We start from the raw sequence: 13,331 nt of genomic DNA, 5'->3' as shown, positions 1-13,331 counted from the left end.
TACTTAACACTTAAATTTTTTGAGCTGGTATATCTAATGTTATCTTCTTTTTTTATGACTCACCATTCCTAGTGGCAGCAAATTTGAAATGCAGCAGTGTTTTCTTTTACATCCGTTTTGCCATTTAACTTAAATTTGCCATTTAATGGACCTCCAGTCATCTAAACCTAGGATCTTTTTTGTCTTTAAAAATGACGTCTTGTCTTCTTTGGAAGTAGAACACAGTCATGATTAGTTCAAGGAGGAGCTGGAGGCCGACTGTTGTAAACAGTGCAGTTACAGTAGCGTAATCACCCGCTCTAAACTGCTCCGTGCCTTTATAAACAGCTGCAGCAGCCATCAGATTGTTATGCTGTAGGGGAAATAAACAACCAGTCCTTTGTCTCGGCCTGCTGGAACACTTGCTATCGTTTTCAGGTCTGCCTGACTCGGGCACTACGAGTCCAAGCATGCAAAGAACAAATCTGTCACCTCAAAACATCCTTTGAAATAAACAAATTTGAACTTTGAACATACTTAACTTGAATGCACAGCTATAACAAACCACAGTACCAAGGGGTGGTAGAGTTACCTTTTAAATGTAGTAAATATTTATAATTATTACATATAGCATATATACTGTATATAATCTAATTTGGTCAGGCTTGTTTGGGCTGGTTGTCCATCTTGAACCCGCAACAAACTGGTTATAATGTTTTGTAGGACTTTCTGATATCAACTTGTATCTCTCTATTAGGTTACCATTGAGGTTGTGGACAACCCACAGATGGAGATTGAGATGGACCTTGCCAAGGAGAGCATGAATGACTGGTCCTTGAGCTCAGAAGAGTGGCTGGGCCATAAAAAGCTCTTCTGGCCGCTGTTCTGGGAATATCACGACTCCAGTCAAGAAAGTCCTGGGCAAGGGAGTCTGGAGGAGAATGGGGAGGACCTCAGTTATGAGGGAGAAGATTCCCTGTTGAGTGGAGTGGGTGCAGACTGGAACAGACGATGGAAGGACTGGGACTCCATGGACAATTATGGTAAGCATGGGTAGTTTTTGCCGGTTAGAGTTTGGACACATCCCAATTGCTGTGCAAAAGTGAAGGAAAAATCATAATAATTGTCCTGAATTAAAATGCCTTGATGGTTTTTTTTTTTCAACTGTGTAATTGGAAACCCTGAGTTTTTAGTTTTAGTTTTTCTTCAGCCTTGTTATCAGAAGTATCAGTGCTCATGTTGGGGCTTCTTGGAACGCCGGAGCACGTATGCCTAGCTGATTTCCTCAGCAATGCGGGCCCCAGCCTCCTCTTTAGGACTTGACATTATGATTTATGTTTTAAGGGTTGCACTCAAGAACTGCTACATAAACGTGCGTTTCTGTCACCAATTCCCGAGACTTTCTCTAGATGCCTATCAACAGTAAACGGTGAAAGGTGACCCAGTGATGTGTGTCCTAGCACATTATCACAATATTAGTTGTGGTTACGCATGTTATCTCACCACTAGACTGCTTCTTTGTCGGTTAAGCAGATCATTACTTCAAAAAGTTTACATACGGGGCAGACTGTAGTGCTGAAATACCATTTTAAAAAGCTGACCACAATCTATCATCAAGTGCGCCGAACCTTCTCAAAGTATATGGTGAAAAAAAGATCACAGTCAAAAATATTGAATAAGGGATTGCACCAGGAAACTCAATGCTACGTCTGGTTCATGTTAGAGACAGCGGGCTTGAGCATCAGCTTTGTGCGTCCTTCCTTTGAAGTTGAAACCAGTGCTCGGACAACGTGGCTGTTTGAAACCTGGGCCCCGGCGCTTGCTAAGAGCAGCATGGGGCTCTTCACTGGCTAAACAACTAATATTTGTGTTCAATTAGACAGTAGATTGAAAGAAGGGCCGGCATGCTTGGGCTGACAAAGAAAGCGTCTGCTGTGTTTTCATCCCATGACTGGGGCTGTGGTATGATTCACACGGCCTAGCCCTTTGAGTCCTTTCTGGAATTCATGGCAGTTCTCAGGCTTTGGAATGGAAGTGTTTTTCTGCTTTTGTTTTGTCTGTCGTTTCCATTTTTTCACACCGAAGTTATATACACTGCATGCCTGAGGATGTTGTTAAAGCATTCAGTCACTCTTTTATGTGTAAGACATTTAAAAAAAATTGGCAAACAACATCAAAGTGCTAAGAAGTATAATAGTGTACTCAAAGCGGTTTTGGGTAATTTTTCTGCCAATTAATGAATTAAATAATGACTGTTTATTTCTGTTTCCAATGACTGTTTCCAAACATGTAGAGTTTAATCCTATCTCATGAGATTACTGTTCAGACTATTGTTCACTTGAAGAAAGATTAATAATAATAATAATAATAGTAAATTTAAATTGTATTTTAATATTAATATTAAATTAATTTTAATATTAAACTGGTCAAAAATGTCAGTCTTTTTTCAGTTTTAAATAAATTAGGTTGTTTTGAACTCGTTTTGAACAGAATAATGTGTCATAGTTTCCACAAACAGCTTGGTAATGTGTATTACAATATATTGTAATATGTATATTTATTTATTTATTTTCTAAATGTTTAAAATTTAGTGATGGTATCAAGCACAACTGTGGTGTTAAAAGTGGCTCTTTAAACTTAATTGGCAAAAACTGTGTTGTGTTCATTTTGTTTTTATATTGGTGCATATGCGAGTAAATGAATAATGTCCTTCTTCATTAATGTGTTTATTTAGTGCAAAACCTGTGATAAACCTGTCTTGATTATTTGTAACTGGACTTTTTAACATTTTTTTTTTTTTAGATCTATCAGCCCTGCTTAGTATACTAACACTAGTGTCTGCAAAGTAAGCAGGACTAGCAGAAAGTTTGAACAGCACATAAAAGCAAAAAAAAAAACAGATGCTGCAGTGGCTTTAAAACCAGAATTTACATTTATCCTTTAACCAGCTTTATTTCACAAGGGCATTTTTCATCTCCATCTGTCACTGACTTTCAGGGTGATCCTCCATTGAGGTTGTGTTCCACCATGTTCTGTCAGCTTCATTAGAGAGAAAGTGCATTGGTGGTGTGCGGTTAAATCCAACAACCAGCCAAAAAAGAAGCAATTGCAGCATGCTCGCTGTGTCTGTGTGAGCAGGAGAGCCTCTGAGGATGTGGGTACGAAACCAAACCCGCTTCTCTCTGCTGCCCCAATGGATCACCTGCTCTAAAATAGTCCTAATGAGTGTACTTAGAGTAGGATGTGTTGTGTACAAACAAGCCTGAATGGGGAACGGAGAAGGGCAAATGAGCAACATTATTAATGATGTGGTCTGCTCTAGAGGCGTACAGTAATGAAGCGCTTTTCTGCAATTATGGTGAGCCACAGAATTACAGGCGGGCCATGTTCAGCAACAGCTTGGTAGAATGTTATAGCTTTAGTCATTTTTTGCTCTCAACTGCCCTTATGAAATTATTTACCATAGTAAATTATTACAGCGCCTATGAGATTTTAGTTGGTATAAACAAGGTTCTTTGACAGCAAATATAAAGCGATTCAGTTTGGGTGGTCTTGATCGCTTGTGTATCTCTAATTGGAAATGAATAATGGATGTCTGGTCATGTTGTCACTGCAAAACAGTGACATTGTGAGACACAACACAGTATCAAAACATTATATGAGGTTTAATATACAATTTTGTGCAGATTTTATCCTGTTGGGGGCTACCAAGCTCAATTACGCTACACCAAATAAAGTCGGTATTTCTTATTTGAGTTTGAAGTTAGTGTCTTCTTTGCTGTGATAGTATGAGTGGGCGTCTTCATCATCCGAATGTGGACCCTGAATTAGCAAAAACACCTGGTAACCAACAACAATGCAGCCAAAATACATCACAGAGGAAACCGTGCACTTATTTCTCTCCATCACTACCGCCATGGAGTGCTCTGAAACTTTAATCTCTTTAGCATGGTGGTGGAAAGAGAGCATTGTTGGAAAGCGTCTAAGCTATTAGGCCTTGCCTTCCTGCTGAAGTGTTTGTATTGGCTCAGTTCTCACAGCTGTAATCGGCCGACTTTGCCTCTGACATATTTATTACCAAAAAAAGCAAGCCTGGCCTGCCAGAAAGGCCCACATTTTGTTCATTAGAGAGATTATATTTTACAGAGAAATACGCAATATTAATTTAGTTGCGTATCATTAGATTTCTTACGCAAACAACAGAGAGATGCACTTACCATCTTGGTTGTTTAAGGACTTCCTTCTATGTCAGTCCCAGTATGTTGGAGTTCAGATGCATGCTGATTGAAGTTAAAAGCGTAACCTCAGTACTAGAACTGAGTTAAGGTATCTTAGTTGAAGATTTCACTTGAAGAAGCTTGTGTAGAGTAAAGAAATTCCTTTACCATTAATCCCAGCTCATTTGTGGTTTGACCTGCATTGCATAACATTCCCACATGCTGTGAGAGGAATTCGTTAGATTCAATTTATACTGTAGAAAAGGTCATCCTTTTTTCTCAAAGATTTCCTACACTCATTATTTTGTTTTTATCTACAGAATATGAGGAGGAAGAATGGAGCGACTGGTCACCTTGCAGTGTCACCTGTGGACACGGGAATCAAAAGAGGATTCGTTCATGTGGCTACGCCTGCACTGCCACAGAATCACGGACATGTGATTTAGAGCGTTGTCCCGGTGAGACTGTCAGTGCTGTCACTTATACTCAGGCCTTTGCAACCCAACAATGCACTTCACTACCCACTACTGATCTTGATCTTAATTCCATCCGACTCCTAATTATGCTGATAGTGATGGAAAACTTCACTAATGCCTCTCATTCATCTCTGTCAGGCATGCAGAAGTTGAACAAACACCAGGGACACCAGGCTCGTGTTAGAAAAGAAGAAGTCTGGCCTTCTGTGTGTTTACTGTATACACTATAAAACCGCTCTTTGAGAGCAGCAGGCGTTTACTTGGCTTCAGTATCGCAGCTCAATGAGGGCTTTCAGTTTAAAAGCCCCTGATACAGGGCGGTCCACAACCTGCCACAAAAACGTGCATTACACACACACACACACACAAAAACATTTATTTGGTATAAGGCGAGTGTGATTTCACCAAGTACAACATGTTCCTGGATCAACATCCTTGTTGATCCTGGAACAACATTCCAATCAACCAATCAGAACTGAGATATAACTTTTCAGAAAATATCTGTTTTAGGGCTTACAACCAGAGTTAGGTGCTTCTACAGCCTTGTTAATCAGCTATAATTTCCCACTGATTTTGGGAATAAATTATGGGTAGGGTTAGGTTTAGGGGTAGGGATTGGGTTAAGTCTATATTTTTGGACAATAATGTTGATCCAGGATCATCAGAAGATGTTAAACCATGCTTACTTGGCAAAATCACGGCGACCTTGCCATAATGAAGTATGTTCGATGTAAGATACACTGCTATTTTTGAATACCAAAAGAAAAATGATGCTTTTTTTCAGATAGATGGTGTAGTTTTGAGAAGGGGATGAAAAATCAGACTTTAGACCCCTGGATGTGGAACAGGTTAAACTCATTGTTGCTGGCAGACCAGTTTAACTATTTTAACCATGGTGGCATAGGTGTAATGTGAACCAACTCCAGGCTAAGACTAAAATTAGCCTAATGTTTGTGTAATCTATGTAAACTGTTTGCACATCATAAACCCTTCTTTTTAGGCAAGTACCAGATATAAGTGTCACGCCATAAAATATTTTAATATGACTGCATTTGTATTTAACGTGATCACAGTTTAAAAAAAAAACAAGTTGCTATTTAGAACGCTTTAATTTCCACAGTTATTCAAACAGTGAATCAATTATATACAGAAAGTGAGCAAAAAACATGCACATTATCAAAGAACATCACATTATGTCTGTTAAGTCTAGCTCGAGTTTAAGCACTAAAAACACTTAAACAATCACATTATGATCAGTGAAGTTATTGACACTGTATAATGAATCTTTTATGCTGTATGCATATCTGTACTTTGTTGTTTATGATGAGAATTTACAAAAGTGCAGGATTCTGTCAGTGAGCGCACGTGCACTAAATAAAACGTTTCACCCGGATGCCTCTGATTGGCCATTGTGTTCATAAGCTCAACAGAATCGTGTTTGATTGGGTATTATGCACAATGCTGTAAACATGTAAAAATAAATATCCAGAATGAAAAGATCTAAATTTAACGCCTTAATCAACATTTTCCATTTTATTTTCATTTCCTTCACGACAGCCCTTTAATTTCAGACCTGTGGCCAGGGGAAGACTAAGCCTGGCCTAGCCATACACACTATGCATGGAGGAAAGTCTGTACATTTAAGTGAATTGTGCTTAATTGTGCTAGCTGAACTAGTCTTGATTTTTGGTTTGTTTTTTACTGAGATTTTTATTTTCAGGAGGGTTTTTAAGATCATGTTTTGTTTTTATTTAATATTTCATGTTGATTTTAAAATTTTCTCTATTATATCTACAGATGACATAATTCCTGTGACAGAACCTACTCCTCATGAAGTTGGAAACAGCACAGAGCTTTTTGGCACAGGTTGGTTGGTTTTGTTTGTGTATTTATGTGGTATTGTCATTCAGCAATTCAGTATTCTGATGATGCCATAGTAGTTTTTAAATGTGTTTAGGGTGAACATTTTTGGTATTTCAGAAAAAAAGAAGAAGGTATTTCATAACACATGTCCAAAAACCCCTTTCAGTGCCAGGTTACACTGTTCAAAAACTGTTAGTAGCAATGTAATTTTTGATACTTTTTTGAAAGTGACATACAGCCAAGTATGGTGACCCATACTCAAAATTCATGCTCTGCATTTATCCCATCCAAAGTGAACACACACCCGGAGCAGTGGGCAGCCATTTATGCTGTGGCACCCAGTTGGGGGTTCAGTGTCTTGCTCAAGGGCACCTAAGTAGAGGGATTGCCAGCCCAAGTCTCAAACCCACAACCCTAGGGTTAGGATTTAAACGCTCTATCCACTAGGCCATGACTTCACCGACTTGTTAGTGAAACTATTGCCATTTACATATTTATATTGCTATTTACATATTTATATTGCCATTTACATATTTATATTGCCATTGCTATCTGCAACACTGCATTACTGAATCTCTTAATGGAGGCTTCAGTTAATTGCCTTTCAAGCTTCTAGTGTGTTCTTTTATTGTTTGAAATGTTTATGGATTTGTTGTCTTAGCGTACATTTAACTTAATGTATAGTTCAAAACCTGTATAATCCGCATCTTTGTAGAAACTTCTCCTCTGAGACTGCAGCAGGAGGAACTCTGTGGGAGCCCTGTAAGACTGTAAAAGATATGACATTCAAATTTTTCACAAATGCTCCACAGAGAGTGTTACTGAGACCACAAAATAAAGAGTCCTCTTCCAGAAACCCCAGTATTTGCTTTGGAGTTTTTTTGTTGTTGGTCTTACTTTTGGCATTGAACATTGAATGTAATAGCTCTTTTCTTTTAACCGCAATAAAAATGAATGTAGTTTAAAAACATAACAGGATAAAATTTTTTTTTTTTTTAATCTCTTTACAATGGAACATAAATCTACATAACAGCTATGTTTCAGCATGACCGCAGCACATATTCTTTTGTATCTTTATGTTTTGGCAGCAGACTGAGACAACCCCTATTGCGTGTTAGGCCATTATTCTCAATAATTTATTCTGGCATAATATGAAGTATATTATATTTTATATATTAACCATTTTTGCCAACGTTAATAAATTGATCTGATTACCCTGTAGATGTTGACAGCTGTGAGAAGTGGCTGAATTGCAAGAACGACTTCCTCGAGAAATACCTACACCAGGTCCTGACCGAATTACCCAACTGCCCTTGCATCTACCCATCCGAGGTGGTCTACAGTACTGTCAACATCTTTGATAGGAAGTTACAAAAGACCTTTCGCTGGCAAGACGCCAGCGGCCCAAAGGAGAGGCTGGACATTTATAAGCCCTCTGCAAAGTTCTGTGTTCGCTCGATGCTCTCCTTTGACAGCCCCACGTTGGCTGCACAGCACTGCTGCTACGATGATCACATGAAGCTCATCACTCGAGGCAAAGGGGCTGGAGCCCCCAACCTCATCAGTATGGAGTTCTCGCCAGAACTTCATTACAAAGTGGACGTTCTTCCATGGATCCTGTGTAAAGGAGACTGGAGCCGCTTTCATTTGGTTCGGCCTCCCAATAATGGTCTACTTTGTGTCGAGAACCCGCAGGAAGATATCTACATGAATGAGCTAGAGGAGGCCAGGGAGTACTGATCCAGATCATGGATTTCACATCAAATCAACCAGTGTTTGCTTAATTCTGGAGAGTCCTCTAGAGAAATTCTTCTGGAAACTAAAGCTTAGATACTGTAACAAACTGTTTTGTACAGCTCAATTGCAACAATACTGGTTTAACATGTTGGTCCAAAGCCCAGATTGGAAGATCATGATGCAATGTTCTGTCTTCTTTCTTCTGTGATGTTACATACGTGCTCCAAACAAAGTTCAGCGAGAGTTCTTCAATGGCATTCACTAGAACAAGTTCGCTGTATTTTCATTGGATACACATTTGTTGTCCTCAAGTGTCCTCAAAGACTCTGCTCCACCATTAAAGGAATTCCAATAAAGCTGCTAGAAATTGTGAGATATTCAAAAATGCAACAGAATGCCTATTTTGTTGTCTTTAGACCTGAAGCTCAATCCTGGCCTTGCTCCAATCTGTGCGAGGTCAGTCCAAACAAATCAAACAATTCAACAAATCTCTGAGAATAGTTCTTCTCTTTAGAGTTTGTATATTGTTACTCCAAATATACACAGACTTTGTGTCATTGGATATATATTTATGCAGGATCATTTGACCTTTGACTTACTTTTTGCATAGAACTGTAGCAGAACAAAATTAGGGAATCTGAGAAGTGATAGGGAACCTTTTTTTAACTTATCTTTGAGAAGACGCCCCTCATCATTGCAATGCTTGTTTTGTTTTTTTTAATCTAAAGTATAATTGGATCCCATTCTGTTTTCAACACGACTCAGCTTTGTGCTGAATGCAATATGAGACAGCCACCTGACACCAGTGCAGGGGGCTGTCAGAGCTTGGCTGATGGATTGAAGTCTTCCTGTAAAGGTGAGGTGAAGGTGACACTTGTTGTAAACGAACATCTCTTTAAATACAATGGCTCTTTCAATGTCTCAGTTCATCCTTGAGTCCCAAACAAAGCCTAGAGGCTTCCATTGGATGTAGTTTGAAGGACCTAAACCACCCTTTTCAGCACAGGTGTTGTCATGATCTCTTTGTGAGATGTTGACTTGGAATGCTGGTGATTTGATTTGTAAATTCCTGCTGACAGATGACTGTTCCATGTAGCAATAAACATCCACCTTTGATACTATCTTACATTGTGATTTTAAGCACAGTATAGTCCTATGAAAGCTGCTGCAGATGCGCATTGAGTGATGTTGAACCTGTGACTAAAAGGTTCTTGATTTAAATCCCAGGTTAGTTACTGCAAGGTAAAGACTTCTGAGGGTCTTCAATGCAGCTGTGATTCTGAACAAGGTACTCAGAATTATGCTTCATGGTTCATCTGCTTGGTAGGGTCTTAAGATCTACATTCTTCTACAGTTAAGTTCTAACTGTAAATAAACTTCTGAACTTAAAGAAAGATAATCAAGGTATTTACATTCGCTTGAAAAATACAGACAGGTTGCAAGTAACACTAAACTCTGCAGGAGATCTCCAAATGTAGGAATGAGCCAAGTACATGTTAGCATCGCTTATGATCCCTGTAAGACCTGAGCAAAACCGTGAAGAAGTTTTCACTGAGATAACAATAAATGCCAGCCATGACATTGTCATTCAGTCCAGCTGTGAGAACGCTGGAAGCATTCAAATATCCTGATCTTAGTGATAGTATATTTTAATATTACAGGCATAGATTTTATGATCTTTGTAGTGTGTACATGGGTTCTATCCAAACTAGGCTCATTAGAAATATGTGCCTCTTTCTAAATATGTTTCAGAACTCTGAAAACACACCATACCAACATTGGAGGAATTCATCCGCAAAATGCATTTCCGTCTCCCATTGTTCGCATTTACCCTTTTCCGCAGTCACTTAAAGTGAGCGTAAAAACTTTTTCGCGAAATTAAGGAATTTTTATTTGAAATTCAGTGTTTCCATCACTCGATTCTGAAGCGATTCTTCAAAAAGTACATTAAAGCAGAGTGATGGAAACCCAGCTACTGGTGGCAGTAAAACCGCAACAATTTTTATTACTTTTTTTACACAAATTATGATTATGGGGTAGATTATCAATTAGTCATGACTTATTTCAGCTTGATTCCTTGCATGACCTAAAAACATTTTTACCATAGCGAATAAATAGTAAATAAATAAATTGTTATGTTTGCATAACTTAATCCGCTCCTTATGTTTGGCTTTTCTAATATAGTAAACTTGCTTGTTTGCTCACCTGGTACTTCATTGAACTTGCAATGTGGAGTGCCTTGGTACAAGTTCCAAGCAAACTAAAATTGCATGGTTGCTTCAGAATACATGTTTTTATCTTACAGTTGATCTTTTTTACACTATTGGCTAGGTTTAAGGGTAAGGTTTAGTGTAGGACATTTCACTTTGAAGGTGTTGTGAAACATGTAAGAAGCAACACAATATTTTGCAGAAATGTCACCACAGGCAGGTATGTCCAGTGAGCCTGGGTTGGTTCTGTCACAAGTAAATCGCAGTGTCTACCTACCCGAGTTTTGACTTTGGCTTTTTGTGTCAATACTTTTGTGAATAAACTGATGAATGTGGGTATTTGTATAACTAGGTTTAACTAAAATGGAAAATGTAGTACTTTTTTCTAATACTGGTGGTTGAAGTTTAGATAAAATACACTCTTTTCTAATTTGATGGTAAGATTTCACCTTTCAGAACTTCAATAAGAAAGGCACTTTATTTAATTATTGATATTGGAATATATATGTGTGTGTGTGTGTGTGTGTGTGTGTGTCTGTGTATATAATCATATATTGAATTATACTTGTACAATTTAGTGACTTTATACAAATGTTATTGTAAAGGTTTGAAAAACAAATGCTGTTTTTTAAGGATATTTTATGTAATGTAAAATTTTGGCATGTCATTTTTTACTGCTGATTTATCATTGTACAGTATTTATTAATTTTGATTTGGTAACTCATTGCTAAGTGGATAATCAAATAATTCTATGCACTATATGACTGAGTTATTTGTCTTATAGGGTAATTCTGGTCTGTGAAAAGGAAAGTGCCATACCACACACCGTTCTACTTCTAGACCTTTCTTTGTATTAAACACTCTGTGTCCAGATATAATAAATCTAACTTTGATTATGTCATGTGTGCTTGAATTGCAGTGTCCTGGGTATAAACATGGTGTTTAGTTGAAGAGATTTCTTTTGAGTAAATAAATTTGTTGAAATGAATACCAGGTGAATTCATAATCTCTGAATAGTCCCAATATATGAGCAAATTTTATGAGTAAAATATGTTTGAAAAATACTTCATTGTACTGTTTAAAATTTTTTATACTGAGCATAATGTTAATTTAAAATACAGAACTATCTTCTTGATTTTGGTCAACCCACACCCATTTTATTTTTATTAATAACCTAAAAAAATGAAGTGTAAAATGATTGCACATCTCAAAAGGTTTTACATTGCACAAAAACATGAAGTGTGGACAGCTGCCACAGCAAACTGACACCAGCACCATTCGTTTTCAATCTGAGCATGATGATGGAGTTAACAGTAGATTTGTGTTCTCATTTTCCACTAGATATTAGGTTGCCTTTAACTGCCAGCTTTTCTCAATTACCAATTAAGAGGAAGAACATTTTGTTTTTGGATGAAAAGAAGCATTAGCTTTAAATCAAGCTAATGCAAAATGAATTGGACAACTGGCTTAGTGTGATGTCTTTATTAGAACTACGCTTAATGTTACATATTAGGTAACAAAGCTGAGAAAAGATTGCAGTGATTATCACTAAATAGCAGTCTTGCTATGTAACTGCCATCTGTTGCACTAATAATCTGATGCTTTCAAGTGAAGCATCACTTGAATACCTCAACCAGGACACAACCTGAACCAAGTCTAAGTCAGGTGCTGCAGTGGGGGTCATTAACCTTTCTCCTCAAGAGAATCAATCAATCCCCTTCTGTTCTTCGAGAGCCTGTTTAGTGGATTTTCTAAACATTTTTGTCTGGTTTGTCAACTACACTTATTTAACTTATTTGCCACCTTATATTTTATTGCCCTCTTTTAATCCGTTATGGACAGAGCGTGTGTCCTGTGGCACCTTAGCATGGGCATTGCTAGAAATTCTGAGCCCTGTGCACAGAATTTGCTATGGGACCCCTTCAAAATACTGTTACCTCAGGAATCAGACTTCACTTGTCATGTTCTGTTTTGAATTCACAAAAATGAACCGACTCATTGAAATCTTTTGTTCTGGAGTCAGACAACACTGGTTGAGCTGAATGTTTTTAAGTCACACAAAACTCAATTTATTCATAACATGATGTGAGTCATTGTAAGAGCTCATTCGTCACTGAATTCAGTCGCAGGGTTTGCGGCATCTTTAAATATAAGTCAGGTAAATAAGTCAGAATTGCTTTAAACCATTTACAAAAAGCAATAAACCATCGGAGTAAGTGGAAACAGTGTTTTATTATAGGTGTGATATTTTCAATTAAATACTAAAAAGGCGTTTGAAGCCCTTGGAAGTGAACATGGCAACCCGTGGATCTCCCACAGCTCTCATCAATGTTTCTTTTCTATCAGTGGAAATAACAGGCAGAAATTACACTCGCTACAGAGTTCAAACAGAATATTTATTAGAGGTCAGCCCTCCATGGCTCCCACAGTGAGCTCAAAGCTTGGCTGCTGGGAACTGGGTGCAGGGAGTCAGGCAAAGATAACTCTACCTGTATTCGGGGTTGTTTGCATAGAAAACACCCTCCTCCCGGAGAACCCCAGGAGGTCAGAGGGATGCCTGCTCTTTGTCCCTCACAACGAGAGGAAACAAAAATAAATAGAGGAGTGAATGGTCACAGGACATTGCTCAAACATAAAGACCATGCTCTAAAGACAGACAACCAAATTGGGTTATTTCATATACGACTGTGGCCTTTGCTCTTGCCCATACATTAAGAATAATTAGGAAGTCTATTTCCAAGCATATATCTTCTCAATGGACTGCACACCATTAATGCATTAGCAAGCATAATTACCAGTGAACACATAATGTGGAAATGGTTTTGGGGCTCATGAAACGGATCCGTTGA

At 38.1% G+C, this 13,331-nt stretch overlaps 1 protein-coding gene across 1 annotated transcript in view; it reads left to right on the top strand.

Moving 5' to 3' along the window:
• The window catches only part of LOC128031714 (isthmin-2-like), a 127,752-nt gene extending 116,872 nt beyond the window's left edge, over nucleotides 1-10,880 (top strand). The window contains exons 3-6 of the mRNA XM_052620076.1: nucleotides 737-1,022; nucleotides 4,517-4,654; nucleotides 6,470-6,538; nucleotides 7,758-10,880. Coding sequence (XP_052476036.1) covers nucleotides 737-1,022; nucleotides 4,517-4,654; nucleotides 6,470-6,538; nucleotides 7,758-8,275 — 1,011 coding nt within the window. The 3' untranslated portion in view covers nucleotides 8,276-10,880. The remainder of the gene's footprint in view (nucleotides 1-736; nucleotides 1,023-4,516; nucleotides 4,655-6,469; nucleotides 6,539-7,757) is intronic.
• Nucleotides 10,881-13,331: the final 2,451 nt, after the last annotated feature.

The sequence above is a fragment of the Carassius gibelio genome, chromosome A17 (assembly GCF_023724105.1).
Source record: "Carassius gibelio isolate Cgi1373 ecotype wild population from Czech Republic chromosome A17, carGib1.2-hapl.c, whole genome shotgun sequence".
NCBI lineage: Eukaryota > Metazoa > Chordata > Actinopteri > Cypriniformes > Cyprinidae > Carassius > Carassius gibelio.
This window is presented reverse-complemented; position numbering and strand designations above follow the sequence as displayed.